General features: G+C 33.8%; 2 protein-coding genes across 2 annotated transcripts; one reads left to right on the forward strand and one right to left on the reverse strand.

The window, feature by feature from the left end:
* Positions 1–1,428: 1,428 nt before the first annotated feature.
* Positions 1,429–4,980, forward strand: RpS15 (Ribosomal protein S15). Its single transcript, XM_023165262.2, has 3 exons — positions 1,429–1,586; positions 1,676–1,761; positions 4,589–4,980. Exons 1-3 carry the CDS (start codon positions 1,575–1,577, stop codon positions 4,935–4,937), a joined length of 447 nt encoding a protein of 148 aa, XP_023021030.1. The 5' UTR covers positions 1,429–1,574; the 3' UTR covers positions 4,938–4,980.
* Positions 4,981–16,269: 11,289 nt separating this feature from the next.
* On the reverse strand, positions 16,270–23,129 carry LOC111509498 (WD repeat-containing protein 46). The gene is made up of 8 exons (XM_074177866.1): positions 22,971–23,129; positions 22,551–22,918; positions 22,093–22,495; positions 20,467–20,702; positions 20,246–20,410; positions 16,900–17,134; positions 16,577–16,672; positions 16,270–16,518 (listed from the first exon to the last, which is right to left on the reverse strand). The coding sequence occupies exons 1-8, from the start codon at positions 22,992–22,994 to the stop codon at positions 16,300–16,302; spliced, it is 1,746 nt and encodes a 581-aa protein (XP_074033967.1). The 5' UTR covers positions 22,995–23,129; the 3' UTR covers positions 16,270–16,299.
* Between the last annotated feature and the right edge of the window lie 1,022 nt (positions 23,130–24,151).

Consider the following 24,151-nt stretch of genomic DNA (forward strand, 5'->3'; position numbering starts at 1 on the left):
TCCGGAAGTGAGACTCTAGTTCTCTAGAGTCTTACTTCTGTAAGACCTTTACTTGTTTAGCTAGGAGAGCCATACATTTCGAAATATTTTATACTCTAACAAGTGAATTAAAATAATTCCACCTGATGCTCCCCACATGGGTGGAACGTGGGAAAGACTTATAGGGTACGACCACTCTCTAAGAGAAGGAACATTGAAGATATTTTTTGCAGCGACTGAACATCTCGTGAACTCTCAACCTCTGACATGCGTATCAAACGATGCAATGGATGGTCAGGCTCTTACGTCCATACATGTTTTGCTTGGATTATCATGTGGTGTAGAAAAATCAATATAGTAAGGTTGAATCCAGACAATATCAGTCTTCGTCCTGAATGGAGAAAGGCTAGTTTCGGGAAGCGATGGGTATAAAAAAGTAACCTACCCACATTAACGAAAATAAATAAATGGACAAAGGACTATAATCACATAATAATTGACGACGCGGTTATATTATTCGACTACCATTCTTCAAGATATGGTGGGAAATGAGATAGAATAAATATAGTTCACCTCAGGATCTAATGGACGAATTAGAATCGTGGGTGTTAAAACAGCAACAGGGCAATTCGTGCAACCAGTCAGGAAACTGTGTCGATTTGGAATTAGAAATTATATACACATTTTGCAATTAGCAGTTGCAGTTGTTAACCTTCTAACAGGGACCAGGGGAGATATCTTGATTATTTTACTATACTTTACTATAAAGTTAGAGTACCTAGTAGTTATGTCAGATTGACTTTTGATAGTAGTGACATAGAAATTTGTCTAAGGAAAATATTGCCCTTTGACGGAGAAAATTAACTTGTTTGGAAGAGATCTAAACACGACAGAAGGTAAACAGCTGATTTTGGAATTGCAAACATGATATTGTATGATTCGACGTTCATAACGATACTAGTTTCAAAAATTATATCGAAAACAATAAGTGAATGCCTACTAAAAAAACAGTGAGGTTTTCAAAGCTTATTAAATGTATTAAAAAATATTGTAATAATGACATCATTGCAAACTCCAAAAATAAATCCAAAGTGGCTTAGAATATTTTTTCAGGAAAAGGTGAAAAATCAAAAACACGGTCGGAAGCCATTCACATAAATAGTAATAACAGTATCTGTCGTGCAGGATCCCCAGACTATTTCAATTCACTTTGTTGTAAATTTCAATATCATACTCACATGGTAATGAACATTATCTAAATTACGTGTGTTACAAGAATAAAAAAGAGTATTGCACGTATGAGAAATTCAAATCTTATTTGGAGACAAAGTGTTTATGATTAACGTTTCGTGCACCGATCAACCCCATAGAACATAGAGTATATTCCAGAAAAGAAATTTTTGGTTAGAAATGTATATTTTCCATTGGCAACATTTGTTTGGCAGAAAGTTTCTATCAAACACTGTCAACTGTCTTTTTCGTCTACATTTAATGGCAGTCGCTATTATTATATGAAGTTACAGATAAATCTTATGAATTGACGGTCATCGGACATTTATTTGGTTTGTGGTGAATCAAAGAAATTAGTTTTCATTATGGCGGATAAAGTTAGTAAAATATTTTTCTAATTATTCATATTTTCTGTTTCCGATATGATTTAACTTCAGAAATGCTTCCAATTTATTATTTTTTCTAGGTTGATGAACAAGTGAAAAAGAAGAGGACTTTCAAAAAGTTCACCTTTAGAGGAGTTGATCTGGATCAACTTCTGGATATGCCTAAGTAAGTACAAGTCTGCATTTATACTAACAATATTCAGAAGCATATATATGGCCTTGTACCAAACTTTTACTTTATATTTTATATAAAGTAGATTGCCCGATAAGACTCTATACTCTTATAATTTTGATACTGATATATTGTTGATATATTTTCTCGGCTCAGAACGTGTTTAAGTGGAAGTTTGGTGTATGAATCCGCCATCAATATATACTTATAATATCTACATGCGGTTTACTGTTGTTTACTGTCCTATAAAAGACAAGTTATTTACATCATAAAATATAATATTCGCCACATTCAATGTCCCTGTCTCATCACTGCAAGCCACACTCAACTTATTTTTAGTGATGGGCAAAATGAAATACCAAGAATCAGAAGTATTCAATTCTTCTGATTTTTTAAAACACCTTGAGTACATGTGATGAAGATTTGAATACTTTCACTAACCGACTAATGGGGACACTGTAGTTGATAGATTTACAGTTTGAGTTAATATATCAAAAAATTTGAATTCGAAGAAATGTTTCTAAAGGAATGAATATAATATGAAGATTCTTCAATTGATGTGAATGTAAAAGGCAATGGTGAAGATGTATTTTCATGGGATTAAAACAGGATAATTAACCTCAAAACATGTAGAGATCTACTAATCTTCCAAAGTCTGTGTTTACTCGTATAATTTCAAATGTGCTGTGTTATTTTTGATTTGTTGGCCACTACAATCTCCTGCATATCTGGTTTTCTTATGATGACTAGCCACTGTTTGCTGGCAGTCAAATGTGCACTGGCTCTACTGTCAACATACCAGTATGTATCTTTGAAATCGCCTGTGGTAAACACAGCATTGAATCCACTTTTGGATTGATTAATATTATTGCATTTGTAAAATATGATGTTGTTTAGGTCTTATTTACAACACAGTGGGTTGAACTCGAATGACCCCCAGCCTTAAGTTTCCATATTGGCGCTTGACCAATCCCAGCTGATTTGCCTTGGAAATTCATCCTACTACCGCCATCTCAATTAGTTTTTTGGAAGCCTGACTTGGAATGTCAAAAGTCTGCAGCGCACCGTTGCTGCCGCCGTTTACATGTCCAACAACTTTCTCTTGATGGTTCTATAGAAATGTTGATTTTCGAATGTTCGCCGGCTATAATCATGGGTGCATGCATGTCTCTCAGGAAGCCCCGCCAACAGGCGTGACCTCACCCATTCCTCAATGATATTCAAACTGGTCTGTCTCAATTTTTGGGGTGTTTCGACAATTTCATTAATGTAGCTTTCATGAGCTATTGTGAGTTTCCAATCTTGACGATATGAGTGTGCGTAGGAGATCTATTTTACGCATAAATCATATAAGTATTTCAGATTCGTTTTTGCATCTTTCACATGTGAAAACAAAGATGGATCGACGGTAAGGATCAGCTTAGCTTTTGCCTTTTGGATAGTCTTTTTATGTCTCTTTGCCTTCGATGCATTCATTCAAGCCTTCGAGAATATATAATAATAATCTTTATTTCAACTAGGCATCTTAATTTACGAAAACATTTCTAAAATTGGATTAACAAAGTCACAGTCCAACTTCATAACAATAAAATATGTATGCTTGGAATCCAAGCATTCAATGAATAGAAAAAATAAATATATTAATTACAAATACTAGATATATATGTTATTATAATATCAATGTTAATGTGAATGTTGTATCTTCAAATGACTAGTAAGTACATTTTTTTAATGTTGTAATAGCTCACTTTGTTCTATCTCAAGCAGGTAGTTATTGTAGTCCAAAAGTCCTTTATGGAATAACGAGTTCATGGATCGTGTAAAGTTCAAACGTGGTACATATAAATTAGTGTTCCCTTTAGTTGGGTAACTAAGAATTTGGTGATGGAAAACAATAAATTGGTCAAAATATGAGGTTGCATTACCGGACTGTACTTTGAAAATGAATATCATCGTAAGATAGAACCGACAATCTTTCACAGAAAGCCAATCCAGAATTTCCAACATTGTTGTAGTTGGTATTTATCTATTACATCTTAAAATTAGTCGCATGTAAATACAATTGATTGCCTTTGGGATATCCTAACATCTTTGATGAACTTGATTACCAGTATAATTTAAAATGTAAAATTTTAGTCTGATAGCTACAATTATTCACCATATTTTATTCTCGCTTATTTCACTTTACAAATTGTAAGTGGGGAACCAACCTGGATAACTGCACCCACTCTCTTCATTGACCATAATATATTTGACAATGCTGAACACAAGGATACTAGGATGAGATATGACAACTTTATCTGATTATCAGTTGATTTTGTTTACTTTTGAAGTATTCAATGAAGAAATAATGACATTGCTATTTCGAATTCTAAATGGAATATCCTTATTTTGTGATATCAAACTTACTAGACATATGATAAAAGTGATGAACATTTGTACAAGTGAGATTATAAATAAAATTAGGTCTTCCGGCTCTGAATTAATAAATTTGTATGTCATTTTTCGTATGAATCCTGAACTTGCAAATGTTTATAAGGAAAAGAAAAAGCTCCATGGCAACTTTATAAAAACAAGAAAGACATTTTATTGAAATGAAATGATAATTGGTAGATAGTATCAGCCATCTTAGAAAAAATCTTTTTGATTCACAAGACGAAGTAACATATTTTAACAATAGGAATATCTACTTTGATTTTTTTCTCTCAACTGCCAGATCTGCTAACTTGGTGAATCTAACATATTTGCGAGTGGCCAAGTCAGTTGTGAAAACCTATAGAGTTTGAAAACTAAGGTAATTTTTATTTATTTATTTTTTCAGTGAACAGCTGATGGAACTCATGCATTGTAGAGCAAGAAGGCGTTTCACTAGAGGACTTAAACGTAAACCTATGGCGTTAGTAAAGAAACTCCGTAAAGCCAAGAAAGAAGCCCCTCCTCTAGAGAAGCCAGAAATTGTAAAAACACATCTACGTAATATGATAATAGTGCCTGAAATGGTTGGTTCTATTGTTGGTGTTTACAACGGTAAAGCCTTCACGCAGGTTGAAATCAAACCTGAAATGATTGGACACTACCTTGGAGAATTTTCTTTGACCTACAAACCTGTCAAACACGGTAGGCCTGGTATTGGTGCTACCCACAGCTCCAGGTTTATTCCTCTCAAATAAAATGTTTTGTTTTATTTTTAATAGTACATTTTTCTGAGAGAAATGTGTTTTATTTTGTGAAATAATACCTGCTTATATAAAAACGAATGGTCATTGTAAAAATGTTCGAAAGATTCCAAATCTTTTGAAGGCTAATGTTTTTTTAACAACACCATTACATTTTTCCCTCATTTCTGGACTCTAGTATCTAATTTACTATATTTTCAGGCAAAGGAAATGTTACCTCGAAACATTCAAAATGAACATTTTCATTCATATTTGAATGGAAAGTACTCTGATGTTGATTATCTTCAATAACAAATGGATATCAATTTGTATAATTGATTTCATGTCTAATGTGATATAAATTGATTTGAAATCCCTGAAAAAATTTTTCTTGAAATGAAAAGATTAGCTAAAAAATAACAATACAGCGAAATAAAATACAAGCAACAATAAAAAATTGAACTATTAACAAGAAATATCATATTAGACAATGGAAGTCTGAACTAATGAAATGCACCACGAAACATGTCAACCACCTTCAAACATTGCTCTGCTACTTGTGCGAACCTGACCTGGCTTCGCACAAGTAGTAGAGCTTTCATTCATACATTTTCTTCTTTCAGTGTTGCATCAGCTTATAACTAATGATAATGATCACATGATGAAGTTCACTCAAACCAAAGTATTTTCACATTTTGTTCTGAAAAGGTGTAAGTACTTATCTAACTAAAGATAACGGGAAACAACAATGCGACCTTAACCTGATAAGCTTTAGATGTAAAAGGACCTTATTAAAATTGTGGTCTGCAGGTTTTTATGCCTGACGTTTTGTACATTATCAAGGGCGATTAGGTAACTGTCGACGTGCTTGAACTGTTGTTCCAGTTGGGAACAATCCACAGTAGTAGACGTTTCGTCAGGCATAAAAACCTATAAAACACGGCCACAAAAACCGAAAATTGCTTTGACACAATTAACACATTCAGTGCTCACTACACCTGTAGAAGTGCCCCCTACACCTATAGGTGTGCGGCTGTTAGATTATTACGACGAAAGGCATGACTATTGGGTCATGAAAGTAATACTTAGATGCGGTTTATCGTTTTGTTTATTTATTTGTAGGATATCTTTCCTAGAATTAATTGTTTTTTATTTGAGTTCAATTTTTGTTGTAATTTTTTTTCTAGTATGAGTTGAATTATATAATTATTTTTACAGCTTATTTTCTGTTCTGTTACACGAAAATATATGTAGTAAGGTAGGTAATGAACACGTTCTTACCTGAATATATGTATAAATTTTTGTAAAATTCATAAACATCCTGTTTTTACCTGCGTCATTTTTGAACAAAAATGGATATTTGAAATTTGGGCAGCCTGATAAAAGTGTATAAGTGGTGTAATTTAAGCAAAATCAGGATTATGTACTTTCCAGTTGGAATTGTCCCCTTATTGCTGTTTACAATGAGCAATTTATATTTTCAATGATAATCCCCTCAAAACAGATGGTTTATTCTAAGGTTGTATCTCAATTTTAATGTGAAAATATCGAAATTTAAGTTGGGACAATTGTATAGTTTTACTAATTATAACAAGTTCTCTAACTTGTGTCTAAGCTCTGAATGGAATCATAGAATTTTCTGAAGACCCTTTTCTTGAATTTTATAATAAATTACTTTATATATTTGATATAAGAGCTTTCCGGTTCAAAAAATTAATTTTAAACAAAAACTGGTTAACAAGAGGTATTAGGGTTTCGGCAAAAAACATGAGGGTATTACATTATTTGGGAAAATTTACATCTGCCCCATTTTTTTTAATTACTTTCTCCGCTATCTTACCATTTACAGAAATGTAGTCAAATTAACCAAAAGCAAATATTATAATAAAAGTAGAATGGATAAAGCTACGAATGAATCACTTAATGACTTCTATTGCTGAGAACTTGACGAAAAATATAAAAGCAGCCGGTGACCCCTTAGCTTAGACTATATGAATATTGAAGTTACGAACACCTTTATATTATATGATACAAATATTACCGAATTGCATGAAACATTTTTTTCCATTAAAAATAAAAACTCGACAAGCTCAGATCAAAACTCTATAAAAATTCTAGAAAATATTTCTACAAGAATACTCGATATATTAGTTGGTCTAATAAATAATTCATTTAGAGAAGGAATCTTTCCAGTTTTTTTGAAGTCGGTTGTGTTAGAACTGCCAAAGGGAGAAGTCATCAATGGTCCATCAAATCTTCGTCCAATTTCTCTAATCTCTGCAATGGCTAAATTGATAGAAAAATTAGTCAAAACAAGACTCCTTTGTTTTCTGAATGAAAACAAAATAATAAGTGATTGTCAGTTTGGTTTCCAAAGGCAAAATCACTTCAGATGCCATATTTTCATTTCTTTACAATGTTTATTCCAACATAAATGACAAAGAAATAGTGGCTGCGGTGTTCTGTGATATAGCCAAAGCATTTAATTGCGTAAATCATTCAATTCTTTTACGGAAAGTCAGCAGATACGGTATAACTGGAATATGTCTTAAGTGGTTTGAGTCATACTTAGCAGATCGCACCCAGATGGTCAAAATCACTTCATACTCAAATGAAGGTAAAATTACTTGCGGGGTCCCACAAGGTTCGGTACTGGGCCCACTTTTATTCTTAATTTACATTAATGACCTATCGTCTATTAACATCCAAGGAAAATTTACTATATTTGCTGATGAAACTACCATTTTATGGCATGCTCCTAATAACCATACGTTGTATGAAGTTATTGAGAATGACATCACGAAAGTGAAAGACTGGTTTGACTCAACTTTTGAGCTTGAATTTATCAAAAACAAAAGTAGTGTCCTATTCCAGCCGTACATCTAAATAATATTCAAATTGATAACGTACCTACCAACTTCTAAATTCCTTGGTTTGTTCATTGACAATAATCTAAAATTCAACAAACATGTAGATACTTTGAAATCCAAGCACTCCTCTGGATGTTATGCAATACGAGTAACTGCATTTGAGCTCGGATCTGCAGAAGCTAGAATGGTTTATCATTCCCTTTTTGAATCCCATCTTCGTTATGGTGTGTGTTCTACCACATGCCTTCAAACAGTATTACTAATACAAGCCTAGGGACTCTTGTCGGCCTCTTTTTGCCTCTAACAGAATCCTAAATGTGGTCTCCTCATTTATATATGAGACAATCTGCCTTCTCTTCAAAAATAGGGTCTTTTTTAACAACTTTGACGAGCCAATGTATCAAACCTGGCAAAGATTCAGCTTCAAATTACCGCTGCCTTCTTCGACCCTATTTACAACGGTTTCAAAATGTTCAATCACCTTCCTCGAGCTATAAGAACCGTAAATGACCTCAGAGCTCTTAAGAAAGAGTTGAAAGACTTGCTTTCTGTGAGACCTTATTATAGCCGTGCAGATTTCTACGATGATAATTTTAATTGAGAAGACTAACTGTAATATCTACGGTATTTTATTGATTTGATTCAATTTAGTTTAAATTGATTTATTTAATTTCATTGACCAGTAGTGCGCCCGACTCACGATCGGAAGGCTGTGGGTTCGATTCCCGCCTCGACCAGATATTTTTCTCGAGAGAATTTTTCTGGTTAAAGCGAGGATGATTCTGCAACCGTGTTAGGAATCACACGTTAACAGGTAAGACCTCGTTAATTCTTAGCTCGCCACAAGTTTCTCAACTTCTGAGAGTTGTCGTTCGTAAGGGGGCGACAGGCGGAAAAACAGATTTTTTTAACGTTTATCCTGAACGTTTGTATTAGGTTATTATTATTTACATGTCTCTTTTCAGTTCATGTTATCACTTACTTTTAGTGATTTTACTTTTGTGATTTCATCTATATGTTATTTATATTTCGCACAAGGCTTTGTCAATAAGAATTTATTCTACAGACAATAAAGTATAATTGAATTGAATTTATTCGAAGTCAAATTGTTGGGATCGCTGAATAGTGTAGCTGAACCTTCTGGTTTGTGTAGGAAAAGAAAACTACTGTTGAATTCAATGGAACTCGAGAAGTTCATTCATATTTTGGAAACGGATGAAGAAAGTTCGGGGTCAAGTAGTGATTGTGACATTAGTGAAATGAGTTCCTCATCGAGTGATGAATATTTAGAAAATACCCAAATATTTGAAGAACTAACAATTGTATGGTGCCAAAGTGTTGATTTCAACAGCAGGTGTTACCCAAACTCATGCTGCTGTTGATGAACGACATGACGACAACGGCTGGAGTTCCCAAGAAAATTTGAAATTGTCGGCACTCAAGTATTTTTAGTAGAAGCCGCTGGACAACATCCGATAGATGTTAATTTTGAGATTTTTCCGATAATGACAACGATCGATTAGGAAAGATACGTTGTATTATGGATTATTCTAATAAGAAGATGAAATCTATTTACAGTCCAGGAAAGGAGCTATCCCTTGATGAAATAATGGTTCTATGGCGCGCCCCTTTTATTCCCGTGGGGTTTAAAGGGGCGCGTTTACATGTGAAAGTTACCTTTTCATCAAGAACTGGCTGGTATCTCAATCACCACAAAAGAAATAACCAGAAAAGGAATTTCTGGCAAAAACATAACAATCTGCACTGATAGTAGACAAGAGCCATATTAGCCTTAAACAGACGTGTTACCTCAGGCTAGTACTAGAGTGCCATCAAGATTTAGCCAAAGCCTCGGTAGATAATAACATTATCCTAAGGTGGATTAAAGGGCACGACAGGAGTGAAGGTAATTGCATTGCCGACTATTTAGCTAAGGAAGCGGCTGGACTAAGAATTGTAGGATCCAGTGGCACATACGGCCTGATGACTTCGATAATTGCGGAACTAACTAAACGTTACACCTACGCTCAAATCCTAAAAAGATGGAATGAAATCAAAGGATGCAATCTTGCCAGGATCACCCTGGGAAGCTGGCGCCGAAGAAATATCTGGCGATGACCAGGAATAATCTATGCTTAACAGAAGGATTTCTGACTGGCCACTGTCGACTATGCAGGATGTGTGAACAGGAAGATGAAACTGTCAGGCATGTCCTATGCGAGTGTCAGGAATTATCGTCAATAAGAGACTGTGTGTTCGGCGAGTCTTGACCTACACCTGCCGATATAAAGGAGATGTCTCCCATCAGTGACCTGTCCACCTTCCTGGAAAGGATAGAATGGACGATGACCTAGGAGGACAACTCCTCGGGAGGATGTACAATGGGTCACACGTGGCCTAAGTGCTGTGGGCCTACATTCACCCTCCCTACTCTACAGATACAAATACCTTTTCATAACTGTTTCTCCGTACTGCTATATTTTCAGAGGTTGAAGCTCTGTACGTAGGTTCGTTTTATGTTAATGTGCAATAAAAAAGAATTTTTAAATATTCCAAATAAGACGCCAGCCGCTAAAGTTAACTGCTGCTAAAGTTAACAAAAGATGCACTGAACTTAGGACATTCATTGTATATGGATAATTTTTACAATAGTACCTACGAAATTAGCTGAAATGCTTTTGGTGAAAAATACCTATTGTACTGGCATATGTTAAACGCAAAACAAATCCAAAAAGCGTTACTAGTTCAATGATAATCTTAGACACATGCGAGCGCTGCTTCCGCTTCCAGAAACTCTGCAGATAAAGAAACATACAATAATTATCGGAATTGATGAACACTTCATTCTAGCAGACCACTTTTTATCTTCATGCAGTCATTAGGTATTCATCATTACGGTTCTGGCGTTGAATCTTGTCATTATTACGCCCCGGAGCGCCAATTAATTTTTGTTGTTGTTTATAATTTCATGATTTGTATTTTGGAAGTGTTATCATTATACAGAGCTATGATTAAAGAGAAAAAAAACAAGCCTATAATAATGTCATCATTGTTAATCTTTTCGTAAATTATGTTTCTACTACCTATTCTGACGAAAAGTTGTTTTCAAATTCCGCAATACAAATGCACAGAGAGTTTACATGTTTCCAACTACTATATTGAAACAGCAGAAATAATCAATCAACTCATAAAAACTATCAGCTGGTCCCGATGGAATTCCTTTGCAATTTTTGAAAAACTGCGTATTCACTCTATTAGCATAACCCTTACAAACATTATTTAATCTTTCTTTATCTATGGGAATCTTCCCTGCATTCTTAGAAGCAAAGTTTTCTAACTCCAATCCACAAATCTGGTGATAGAGAAAATATTAAAAACTACCGTCCAGTGAGCAAGCAATCGGAAATTCCCAAGTTGCTGGATTGTTTGATAACTAAAATAATTGTTTAAAAACTGACATTCGTTACAAAAAACATAATAAATGAACACCAAAACATGACCTAATATCTGGTAGATCCACTACTACAAATTTATTGCTTTATCAACATTTCCCTTTGAATAACCTAGAGGAAAAACACCAAATTGACTCTATTTATACTGATTTCTCTAAAGCTTTTGACAGGGTAAATCATGATCTTCTCATGGCTAAGCTCCTAGCATTAGACATCAATGGTAACATGTCAAAATGGATAAAGAGTTATTTGGATAATAGAATTCAGTATGTTGAATATGCTGGTAACATATCATCATAAATTCCTGTAATGTCTGGTGTTGTTTCCTTGATAACTATCAAACTAGGAAATGCCCAATAAATCCTACTTTTAGTCGGGATAAACTTTTAATGACTTTTCCTTTGACAAATTATCAGTAACTATATGAAACATTTTGTTTTTTTATCTACAGGGTCGTATTTTCAATAAATAAGGCAAACTAATAAAAAGATGAACAAATCAATATAACATCTGGTGTCCCCTCAAGGATCGCATATAGGCTCAATACTCTTCATTCTTTTTGTAAACGATGTGTCGGATGTCATACGCCACAGCTATTATTCAATGTTGGCAGATGATCTCAAACTTTACAAGATTTTAGATAACTTTTATGATGCAGAACTGTTACAGATAGATTTAAATAACTTATCTCGTTGGTGTGATGAAAACATGCTTCATTTAAATGATATCAAATAACATTTTCAAGAGCTGTGGAACCTATTGTATATCCATATAAAATCAAAAGCATTAATCTAAGGTTGACTAACAGCGTTCGGGACTTGGGAGTGTTGTTTGATAGCAAAGTAACCTTTAAAGGTAATATTGATCACATTTATATCTATATCACTCAAATTATTGGGATTTGTTCAACGATCCACAGATAAATTTTCTATAAATACTGTTCTTTGGTACGCCCAGTCTTGGAAAATAATTGTGTGATATGGAGTCCTCTATCAGACAGATATATCTATGATTGATAAAGTATAAAACAAATTTTGAGATCATGTGCATAAGCTCGGATATCTGAGGTCCGACTATGAGTACTCAGACATTCTGCTTCTTCTGAATTTATCTACTTTGGAGCACCGCCGAGCTGAAATTGATCAAAGACTTCTTCATAAAGTTATAAATGGTGATATGAACTGTCCATTTTTAACACAAATGATTAACTTCAATGTAAATTCAAGAAGAACCAGAGTGTCGGATTTATTTAAAGTTCCTTGCCATTCTAGTAGCTATGGCTTAAATTCTTAAATGAAACCATCACAGAATGCTTATGTTAGCAAATAAGAATAGCAATAATATTGATTTGTTTGACTCATCCTTGTACTCAAAAATCAGGTTAAACTTATTGATCTACTATGAAGAAACTGCTGATTATTATTGATATTTGTTTTTTTTTTCTTTTTTGGTATTTTATATTATTATTCAATTGTTTATTTTTTCAATCACACTATTTATGTGTTCATTGTATAATGGCAAGTCCATAAATGTATATAGCTCGAGATAGTTGGAAAATAATCAACTACGAGACGAACCGTTCATCTGTTACGGATATCGAAGACCATCTAATGGCATTAATGCATCTAATTACTTTAAATTCGTGCCAGTTCAAGGCAACTCATGTTTTCTGGAACCTGTAACGGAGGCTGAAGTTGAGAGTGCATTACTTTCTTTTGGGTGATGCTGGCGATATAATATATATATATATATATATATATATATATATATATATATATATATATATATATATATAGGTATACTAAATTTATATATTTTTATAACATACTAAATATCATAAAAATAAATGCATGAGGTCGTTAAATTAAATTAACCCTACCACCCTGTAGATTTCTATGGGTTGAACAAAGCCTGCAAAAACGGTAACTAAGGTTTTATCAAGTTTTTTACAAACTGTAGGTTTTCGGCTAAAATGAATAATCTGAATGTGTCGAGTTTGTACATTCTATGCAGTTCTTGCTTAGCAATTAAACTGGAAATATTGTGCTTTAACATGGAACGCCATCACTTACCATTGGCTGAGATGAATAGAGCTGTAGGGCTTCTTCAAGGTGGCATGCGACAAAATGATGTAGCTCTTCGTTTGGGGGTCTCCCAAAGTGTTATCAGGCGATTGTGGCGGCGTTTCCGTGAAACTGGCAGTCCAGCCGAACAACATCCAGGGCGAGGACGCGCTACAACTGCAGTTCAAGACCTATTGTTGGTCTTAACCGCAAGAAGACAAACGACAATCACAGCACCTGAGTTGGTTAACGTGTTGCAGCAGACGCACCAGGTAACCATTGGTCGTAATACTGTCAGAAATCGACTGCATGAAGCAGATCTCCACAACAGAAGGCCACTACTTAGATGTCCACCTTTGTCGAGAGGCAATCGCGGCAGAAGATTAGAGTGGTGTCAAGAACATCAAAACTGGGATGCAAATGATTGGGCCACAGTTTTGTTTACAGACGAATCCAGATTTGGATTTCATCCAGATTTGGATTTCATCCAGATTCTCGTCGAGTAAGACTGTGGAGACGACCTGGAAATAATGAACGTTTGAGACACGTCCAGGAAGTCCACACATACAGAGGTGGTACAGTAATGCTATGGGACGGAATCATGATCGGCGGCAGAACCGATCTCGTTTTTCCAAATCGCTCCCTCACAGCTCGACAGTACCTCGACACCATTCTTCTACCTATCGTCCGTCCGTTTGCTGGTGCTGTTGGTGAAAACTTCCACCTAATGCACGATAATGCTCGTCCACATGTCGCGCGTCTAGTGACTGACTGGCTTACCAACGAAGGAGTTGATGTATTGCCATGGCCAGCACAATCACCGGACCTGAATCCTATCGAGCATGTGTGGGACATGCTTCAACGAAGAATTACTCCGCATATGGGGAACATTCACACAACGTTTCAATTGAGAGAACTTTTAATCGCTGAATGGGCAAATGTACCTCAACAAGACATTGACAATCTCATTTTGTCGATGCACGATAGATGTAGGGCCGCAATAAACCAGCGTGAAGGCCATACTTTGTACTGATTCCAATTTTTTTTGTATTATGATTTTTTTTCGGGGTGCCAAAGAAGAGCCATATTTTTTTTTAATTTTGCTTATATGCGCACTCAGTATTTTTGACCATTTAATGAATTTTGTTGTAAATTACATTCGTTTAATAATCACCCGTCAACTTTTTTTTCCCTAAAGCGATCTAAAAAAAAATATTGCCATTTTTAAAAATATCCCTAGACTTTTCCGATGTGTATATAGCCAAGTGGTTCGGCGTGGGTGATTTGTTCACTCACTCGAATTGACTGCAGTGTTGGTCGGTGGTTCAAGCCCTAGTCTGAACGATCGATCTTCACTTGCTATCATCCAACCCGTGTTAGGAATCACACGTTAAAAGGTAAGACCTCGTTAATCCTTAGCTCGCACAAGTTTCGACTTCTGAGGGTTGTCGTTCGTAGGGGTGCGACAGCTGGTTAACGGAAAAACAGATTTTTTTTAAACAGATATATATATATATATATATATATATATATATATATATATATATATATATATATATACAGATACAAACTAGAAGAAAAAGCCGGGTCGAAACAATTACTTTCAAATCCATCATTTCACTTGCGTTTACGCAAGTGAAACATAAGTGGAATATATATATATATATATATATATATATATATATATATATATATATATATATATATATATATATATATATATATATATATATATATATATATAACACTCACACAACACTCTCACAACCATGTATATAACACCAGATCTGGCGACTTATTGAAAATACCCAAATTGCGTTTGACAAATTCAAAAATGAATTCTTTAAACTTGAATCTATATAATAAAATTTCATCAAACTTAAGAAGTCTTAATTTTATTCAGTTCAAAATTAGAATGAAACTATATTTCAAATCTATATGTTTTTACAGTGTACAGGAATATTTACAAAACAATTTTTGATATTATAGTTGTGTATAATAATAACATATAAGAAGAGACTTTATTGGAGTTATAGATTTATGATATTGTTAGCATTTTGTAAATGGTATGTTTGTGCTAGATTTATTATTGTTTTACATTTTGTTTTTCAATATCTAAGTGTATGTATTAGACTGTTATTTATTTGACCTGCTACAAACATTATCTAGGGTAGTTAAATAAATATATCAATCTATCTATATTATATAGTTCAACAGAGTATGGAAATATATTGCAGGAGTCGAGAAATAGGCGAGGGCAGGTAAAAGAAAAACCCGTCGCTATTTTGAATTACAATAAACATATGGCTGGCATTGATCGTCATAACCAAATGCTTGCATATTAATTACCCCTGTACTCAGAAGATGCTGGTATAAAAAGATATTTATCCATATTTTGCTGATGAGCGTGGTGAATGTGCATATTTCCTACAATAAATATTCTGGCCAGCGAAAATCTGATGACTTTAGAATGTCAATTTTAGAAAAATGTTTATTAAATGTAGAAAATATTGTGACCATTACACGACATAGTCTGAAAAAATTAGAAAAATAACAGAAGAAAAATATCCAGATGTAGACAATGAACAAAAAAAAAACTATAAACAAATGCTGCGGATGTTTGTTTATGATTCTTGTGAAGGGTCTCTCGGTTTTTGTGTAGAGTGTTTCTCTACCACAGACAGCTATAAAACCTATAAGTGTAATTGGCATCTTATTTGAAATTTGCATTAGAATTGCCTACTACACCCATGGGTGTATTTTTTTTTCAATTTAGTTAAAAACAAAATTTCTTTTTCAGGTAATAAATATAGTTTAATAAAATTGTCTCTTTAAAAAATTGGGTCCACTATACTTTATATAAGATAGTGGCACTGCTACAAAAATTTTAAATATAGGTAGGTATTCAATGTGGTAAAGGAGACTTTAGGTCAGTACATCAGAAAAAAAGAAAAATTAAATATCAAGATAATATCAAAATTTTTGATAACATTTATTTAGTAACTTTCTTCTTAGGTAAAAATCTATCTAATACATGTGCTTGTTTGGGTCGCTTCTCTGGTTCTTTTTCCAACACATCAATTTTATTTTTAATAAACGCTTTCTTCGCTTCTTCTTGAACAATTTTTTTATTTCTTGCCATATTAACGGAACCTCCTTTGCCCTTAGCTTTTTTTCTAGGTTCATAGTTGATTTTAGGCGGTTTAAGATACTGCAAAAATAAGAAGGAATATTAATAGTTTCACCAAATTCAAGTATTCATAACTTACCAATAGTTTTTGTTTTGCTTGAATCTTTTCTCTCAGCGATGGTATATCTACATCAGCAATAGATGTGGGGTCCAAAGTTATCATTTCAGGTTGAATCTGAAAAAATTACGGAATATTTTCAAAATAATATATATGCCAAAGTATAATAAAATAAATGTAGATCATTAAACAGCTAAGGAGTCTTACTACCCGTTTTTATAATTACTGCATTTATTTTCTTTAGTTTGTAAATTGGTTCATCCGAGATGCTCACCACATAATAGAATTTATTTTATTCAAAATGAACATTAAATTCACTGTTCAGATGTATATACTATTAATACCTTTTCAAGAAGAGATTTCACTTCAGCTTCTCTTCTCTGAGACTTGGATTGGAATGGATTTGCTTCCCTCGAATCGAAATTAGGTTCTCCTGCCCCTGGTACCAACAAACTTGTGAAACCTCGAGAGGTTGTAACACCTATCACATCTTCATAGGGACAAAAGTTCAAGTTGCTTATTGGAGTGACAAAACGATGCTTGAGGTACGCCCTCTTTGCTGCTGTCTGGCAACAATCCCTGAAAAATGTCAATAGAATTTTCATTTTGTGTCAGATGTATAAGATGAAGTCATTTTTGGGAAAGAAAGGTAACACATCCAGGATATTTATTCATGTAGAGTATGGCATATGACATCTGGAAAAAAAATAAAGCTGTTCATTTTTTAAATTGGTTTTTCAAATTATTTATTGCCCTTAACACACTTATTTGCTACATTGTTGCGAAATCATTCAAAATCTCGAGTCTTCTACATTTTCTATCTCTCTGCCAGCGTAAATCCTATTTTTCAATGTCCCCCATAGAAAATAGTCCAAAATAGTAAGATCTGGTGATCTTGCAGGCCATTATATTGGCCCAGTATTTGTCTCGAAATGGAAGGACCCCAATTCGAACATTTATTGGGCCCTTAATTTTTTTGTGTATATAAATTACTTCATTTCAATTTTCATTACAAATATAGAGTTGGTTTTGGATGTTATTATGCCTATCATTTCTTTTTCTGCCTATCAAAACACATATAATATATTTTTGTTGTAGATATGTTTCGGATAATCATAAAAGGTATTCTTATTCGAAGTTCATTGTAGAAAACGCTGAGAGCATGGGAAATATGAAAAAATATAAATAGGTATCTAAAAATTAAAAAAAAAACGATTTAAAAACTATATGGTACATAGGGAGACGTAAAAGTTGCTAATGTGTTTTTATTTAACTCAGTCAACTAATTTTCAGTATCGTAATGTAAAAGGGAATAATTCACATAATTATAATCAAATATTACTGAAACATTCTCTAATATAAAATAAAATTCAATTTCTCAGTATGAAGTGAACGTCTACGATCCAAAAACTACAACAAAAATACAGGTCCGTATTTAAAAATTCAAAGATGGGGGTGGCCCAAGTCAGATGACACCCTATACAGGGTGTTAATCTGACCCTGTATAGGGTCAGAGCAGGTAATTTTAAGGTAATTTTTTAGGTAATTTTAAGACGAAATGTTCATGCAAACATGGGTCCGCAAATCCTTCGTTCTCAAGATACAGGGTGTTAAAATAAAAATAAAAAAAACTTATTCGTAAATATCCTTTACCTAATTTTGTTGTAATTTGGCAATGGTATTTATGACATTAAGGAGCTGATTTAGCCCGAACGTGATTCGAATTATTAAGTCCAGTGGCGTCTCGAGCGGGATTTGAACGGAAATGTTTGACTTATGTACGCCACTGACTTTTGTACAATTTTTATTATTTCTTTGGAATAAGCAATTAGAAATACAACTTTTTTGTCTCTTGAATTTTTTTTTTCGTATCTTGCTTAGTTTTTAAGAAAAAAAAGTCGACCTAATTGCATATCCCTGGACTTCACAAGGAATGATATGGGGAATTAAATGTTTCTTTTGGAAATTATTATTTTTACAATTTTTCATTACTAATTATGTAACAATAACAACAAATATTAAATAACATTAACATCTAAACCAACGAATTGCACTAAATTAAGTGTTGAAAATGGCCTCCTTCGGCTTCAAAACAACCGTCTAGCCGCCGCATCATTGAATACCTAGCGTATTTTTTATTATGTCACATGAATTAATGATTTTATTCCGTAAATCCTCTTCACTTTGAATAGCAGTTGAATAGCACTTTAAGGTGTCCCCAGAGAAAATAATCTAGGGGATTCATTTCGGGCGAGCGAGGTGGTCATGGGTAAGGGCCTGCTCTCCCAATCCAGCGATTATGGTCATTTTCATCCAAAAAATGCCCTGCCACTACACTGAAGTGTGGTGGAGCACTATCGTGCATGTACCACATAAGAAATCTTTCCGTAACTGAAATTTCTTCTAAAAGTCCAGGTAAAACAAATTCTAAAAACCTTCAGTATTCTTCTCCATTAAGTCTAGGTGGAAGGAAGTGAGGCCCAATGAGATGGTTACCGACAATTCCAACCCAAATATTAAAAGAAAACTGTTCTTGAAAATTATTTTCTATCAAGGCGTGTGGATTGTTTTCGGCCCAAATGTGATTGTTGTGGAAGTTAATAATTGAATTGCGAGAAAAACAAGCTTCATCTGTAAACAATATTCGACTTAGGAATCCTGGATTTCTTATTTTACCGCATAACCAATTGGAAAAAGCACACGTTGCGTGTGATAGGGATATAGCTGCTGGGCTCTTAAAATCTGCCACACTGTGACATGGGTAATATTCAGTTCTTCAGCTATTTTCCGAGTACTAGTATGAGGATTTACTTCAATCTCATTTAAAACAGCTACTTCAATTTGAACTGTTCATACCGTTGCAGGCCTCCCAATGACAACCGTCGATCTTTTAAAGCTGCCTATTTCAGAAAGTCGTGCATGGAGACGTACAAAAATTCTTCTATTAGGCACTACACGCTGAGGAAATCTTTCATGGTAAATGTGTCTTGCAGCATTTCAGTTTCCGTGAGCCATTCCATAACAGAAATGCATATCTGCCATTTCACTGTTAGTAAATTGAACCATGTTTTACAAAAATGGTTCGAAAAATAACCAATAAACACACTTTTTATAACAATTATAAATTAAAAGCTTATTAAGTTGACAACAACTGTCAAGTTGTTTATTAAATGCTGCAATCGTTTACTTTTTTTAATTTTTATTTTAACACCCTGTATCTTGAGAATGAAGGATTTGCGGACCCATGTTTATATGAACATTTCGTCTTAAAATTACCTAAAGAAGCGTCTGTTGAATTTATGGTACATACTTAATTAACACCCTGTATAAAAGATTCATGGACATATTCTGATAGCCCACATCAAGTGCCAATAGCAAAATGTGGACAGATTTCCAATATGTCTGCGAATAAAGAAGATATAGGCAAAAAAATAATTTGGGATTTTTTAGTTTTTCCTGTATATCTCCAGAACCAAAAGAGCTATATTCGATTTTTTCACATCATTGAATAGACACTCTATCTCTTATCGTTTACGAGAACCCCATGTACAGAAACAAATTTGAATAGCCCTGTATATTCAAGCCTAAATTAAACATTTCTGAATTGAATTATGAAGATATGTCATACATAAACACCAATTCAGAGATGTACTTGATATGTGACTGTTCTGATAAGTAATTATTACTTACCTATATATTTCTACTACATTTCCCATACCAAGTGCAAGCATCTTCTTTTGAGAGAATGCTACATTATTTGCAGCTTGAATGAGTTTATATTCCTGTACAGGCCCTTCAAGTTTTCGTACATCCCATATTTTCAACTCCCTATTGGTTGCAGAAGTTGCCATATACCTGAAATTGTAAAACATTAAGTATTATCAAAGTTATAAAAATAATAAAATACTTACGTTCCACTGGGATCTATATCGACAGCAATAACAGGAGCTTTATGGCACAGCATTTTGGCTAAGGGATCTCTTGATGTCGGAGACCAAAATGATACTACACCCTTCGCATGTCCCAAACATAAGGTAGCATTCCATGGATTTTGTGTCAAAACTGATAGTCTTCCCAAATTTGTGTTATATTGACCAGCAAGTTGCCCAATGGAGACATCAAGCCAGGCTAGATATCCTTCATCACTCTTTGTTATGAAAATAATAAATAAGAATTAAAAGGTAGAAGATGAATGTAGGACACAGATCTGTAATTCGTTGCGGGAAGGTTGTCTCAATGTTTTTACAAACGACCATTAAAAAGTGCTAAGTATCTGCTATGAGAACAAACCAGAGCACTTCGTCAATTGTCCCGTCGCCTTTGAAAATAAAACATCAGGCATCAAAACCTAAAGACGATGACCAAAAAATTCGTGAGATGACTTCAACACAACCACAGGTAACAGTAAATTTCAAAAAGTTTATTTCAGAGACATTTAATGTGTAAGTGTCGAGAGTGAAGAAATCTATTTTACCGATCATAGATGAATAAATGTTTCAAGTTATCTCTTGAGTTTGATTCATTTCTATTAATTATAATTTGGTCTTTAAAAGTATATTCATACTCGAGCATCATATACAATAGGGTAATTTTACATGCAGTATTTATATGTGAAATTTCAAACAAAAATGATTGTAGAATATTGTTTTTTGTTGTTGTTGTTGAACAAATAGTTTTTTGTAAAAAAGTGGTTTTATTTTATCAATCCAAGCTTAGTAAATATTTGTCTCGTTTTCAGGAAAGCGAAGTCTTTCACCGTTTGTATCGGTACACAACACTTCCTTCGTTTCCCCACGGGAGCGTAATCGTCTTCCACTTTGATTTCACTTAATGATTAACTCAACACAAAAACTGAATTATAGACCTGAACAAGGCAGTAAATGTCAAGGGAGATGAAATAAATAAACCAGATCCAAAGATAGTTCAAAGTAAATTACATGTTAAACTGTTAAACAAGCCTCATCAAATGTGTTAAAATTTCTTCCAACTGGTCGATTGGGCTATCATCTATATATCACTCAAAGAAACAAAATTTAGACGGCAGCGCCTTTACGGATATATTCGAAAGTTGTCAGAACTAGGTGGAAATGCCTGGCTTACCAGTATTTGCAACCATACGGTTGCATAGATAAAAATTAAAAAAACCATATAAGTAAAAAAAAGAAAAATATATTATACGTATTTACACATTGAAAAACTTACTCAGTGAACATTCAGTGTTTGGATTGCAATGCCGGAAATTCCTCTATTGAATGGAAGCCATTTTCCAGAAGGTATTTTTTGTTGCATTTTTAAAGCTGTTATAGCTATTGATATCCTTTATGTATTTTGGCAAGTTGTTATAAAGAAATATGCAATGATAAAATGTAAACTATTCAATTTCTGACAATGAAGTTCCACCGAGAAGGCCAAAATTGAAAACAATATTTTGGAAAACAATGAAGTTTGTTAAAAAATGTTTTTCTAATAAATGTTTCAACTAGATAATTAACATTAATTCATGATAACTTTACTAGAAATATTAGTTGAATACTTACGCAACTAGCTAGGAGAAAATGGTAAGGTAAGAACTCCATTCTTGACACCTTATTCATTCTTTTTATGCAATGTAATTCAATGCCTTGGTTATCATAGATATAAACCCAGTCCTTCTGGGCAACAGCGAACATTGTTTCAATATGCAGCCAACTGATCTCATGAACAGATTCCATAACATTCATTTCGCAATGTAACTTTTTTGTCACCCAATCGAAAGCAGCAACATGACCTTTTTTACCTCCTAACAACAAATGTCTTCCATTTCTAGAATACTTAGCACGATAAGGACCAAAGTCAAGCTTCAAGTCAAAATGTTTTGACGCAGCAGCAATATCTACATTTCTTACAATTTCTTTTTGTGTGAACTGAGTTGTTGTTTCTCCAGCCTCTGCTTCAAGGTAACTGAAAGAGTAATAGTTAGACAACCCCTATAATACTACGATTAGTAATAACAAACCCCGCATCCTCGGTTAGCAAAACTTCGGCTTTTGCTGCTTGGTCAACTGCAAATTTGATTTTTTTCTCCTTTTTCTCAATTTTTTTCTTGTGAAACGTAGTTCTAACACGTTTGACATTGACCCCTTCACCTTTACTATATTTTTCAATGAGTTCTTTAGGAGGTTTAACCTTCCCTCTGAAAGTGGGATTTGGGTTAGATTTTTGTCTAATTAAAGTTTTTGCTTTTTTAAACTGCTTGTCCTCCGCTCTTCTACCCCATGGTCTTTTCTTAACATTAGTAACATCATACGTTAGAGCATCGGAAGATTTTTTATTTTCAGTATCAAGGGCTGTAGGGTCAGGTTTTGTAAAATAACGAACTGGTTGCTAAAATTTATCAGATTAGATTGATTATTGAAAATTCAAAGTAAATCCATACCTTTCCCATTTTCTTTGACCTCATATCCTCCTCTATATATACAATTAACACAATATTAAAACAAGATACAAGCAAGAAATGTTTTCCTCACAATTATAGGTTAGCTTAACTTAGGTTATGTTATTAGTTTTCTCTAAAATTGGCCTCGTTCAATGGTTCTCTCTCTCTCTCTCTCTCTGTCAGTGTTGTAATATTTGAGTCGTATACAAAGCGTAGAATTATGCGCTGAGAGATTGGCAACACTAGCTGATTAATCTTCAAGAGTGGTAGTCGACATTAACGAACCCCAAGTTGATGTAGCAAAAATGACTTCGCACTCTTCGGTTGAAACCTCAGAGTAACAAAAGACAATAGAGATGCCTTTTCCACCCTTACATTGAAGGCAGCATAACTTCGTTTACGGGAAGTAAGTTGGACCATAAAACAGTGTCAGTCGGTTTAGTTGATAACCGGAGGGATACTATATATATATATATATATATATATATATATATATATATATATATATATATATATATATATATAAAATAAATCATTTCAGGTGGAAATTTCGTTCAAATAGTTTCTACAGGATATCTGATTTATTATTAATGATTATGGAAATGAGGCCAGTTTTTCTATCACCTTCTAAATTTTTATTCATGTATGGCTTTATAATAAAGCGCATGGTTTACTGGGTTAAAATTAAATTATTCCAAATGAACTAATTCATAACAATGATAAATGTTAATTTTGAAAATAATGAACTTTGCTTCGTATAATCAGATGAAGAAATTAGTGATTTATTCTCAGAATTGATGAACAAGCGGTACGGTTTGTGAGGTCTGTTATAAAGAATTTTCGATTAGAAATCATGAATATTTATACACCTGAAATGATTAATTTTATAAATATGCACTATCCCTCCGATAATCAACTAAACCAACCGCCACTGTTTTATGGCCCAACTTACTTCCCGTAAACAAAGTTATGCTGCCTTGTAAGGATGAAAAAGGCCCCTCTATTGTCTTTTGTTACTCTGAGATATTTACAAATCAGATTCACAGAAATAGACACTTTCCTGAAGCACATCAACAACGTAAGTCCTTCCATCACTCTCACAATGGAGAAGGAAGTCCACAACGAATTGCCATTCTTAGACGTATTAGTGAAGAGGACAGACACTAAATGGGAAACATCTG

The sequence above is a fragment of the Leptinotarsa decemlineata genome, unplaced genomic scaffold (genome assembly GCF_025532065.1).
Source record: "Leptinotarsa decemlineata unplaced genomic scaffold, Ldec_3_MD MMD2_tig00003308_RagTag_RagTag, whole genome shotgun sequence".
In the NCBI taxonomy this organism is placed as follows: domain Eukaryota; kingdom Metazoa; phylum Arthropoda; class Insecta; order Coleoptera; family Chrysomelidae; genus Leptinotarsa; species Leptinotarsa decemlineata.

Bases quoted from the DNA above. Each gene is read 5' to 3' on its own strand.
- RpS15 (XM_023165262.2), top strand. The intron at 1,762-4,588 runs GTAAGTACAAGT...TTATTTTTTCAG, and splicing joins CAACTTCTGGATATGCCTAA to TGAACAGCTGATGGAACTCA.
- LOC111509498 (XM_074177866.1), bottom strand. From the start codon at position 22,994: ATGAGGTCAAAGAAAATGGGAAAG. The intron at 20,703-22,092 runs GTAAGTATTCAA...TTCATAACAAAG, and splicing joins ATTTTCTCCTAGCTAGTTGC to AGTGATGAAGGATATCTAGC. The intron at 16,519-16,576 runs GTAAGTTATGAA...TTATTTTTGCAG, and splicing joins AAGCAAAACAAAAACTATTG to TATCTTAAACCGCCTAAAAT.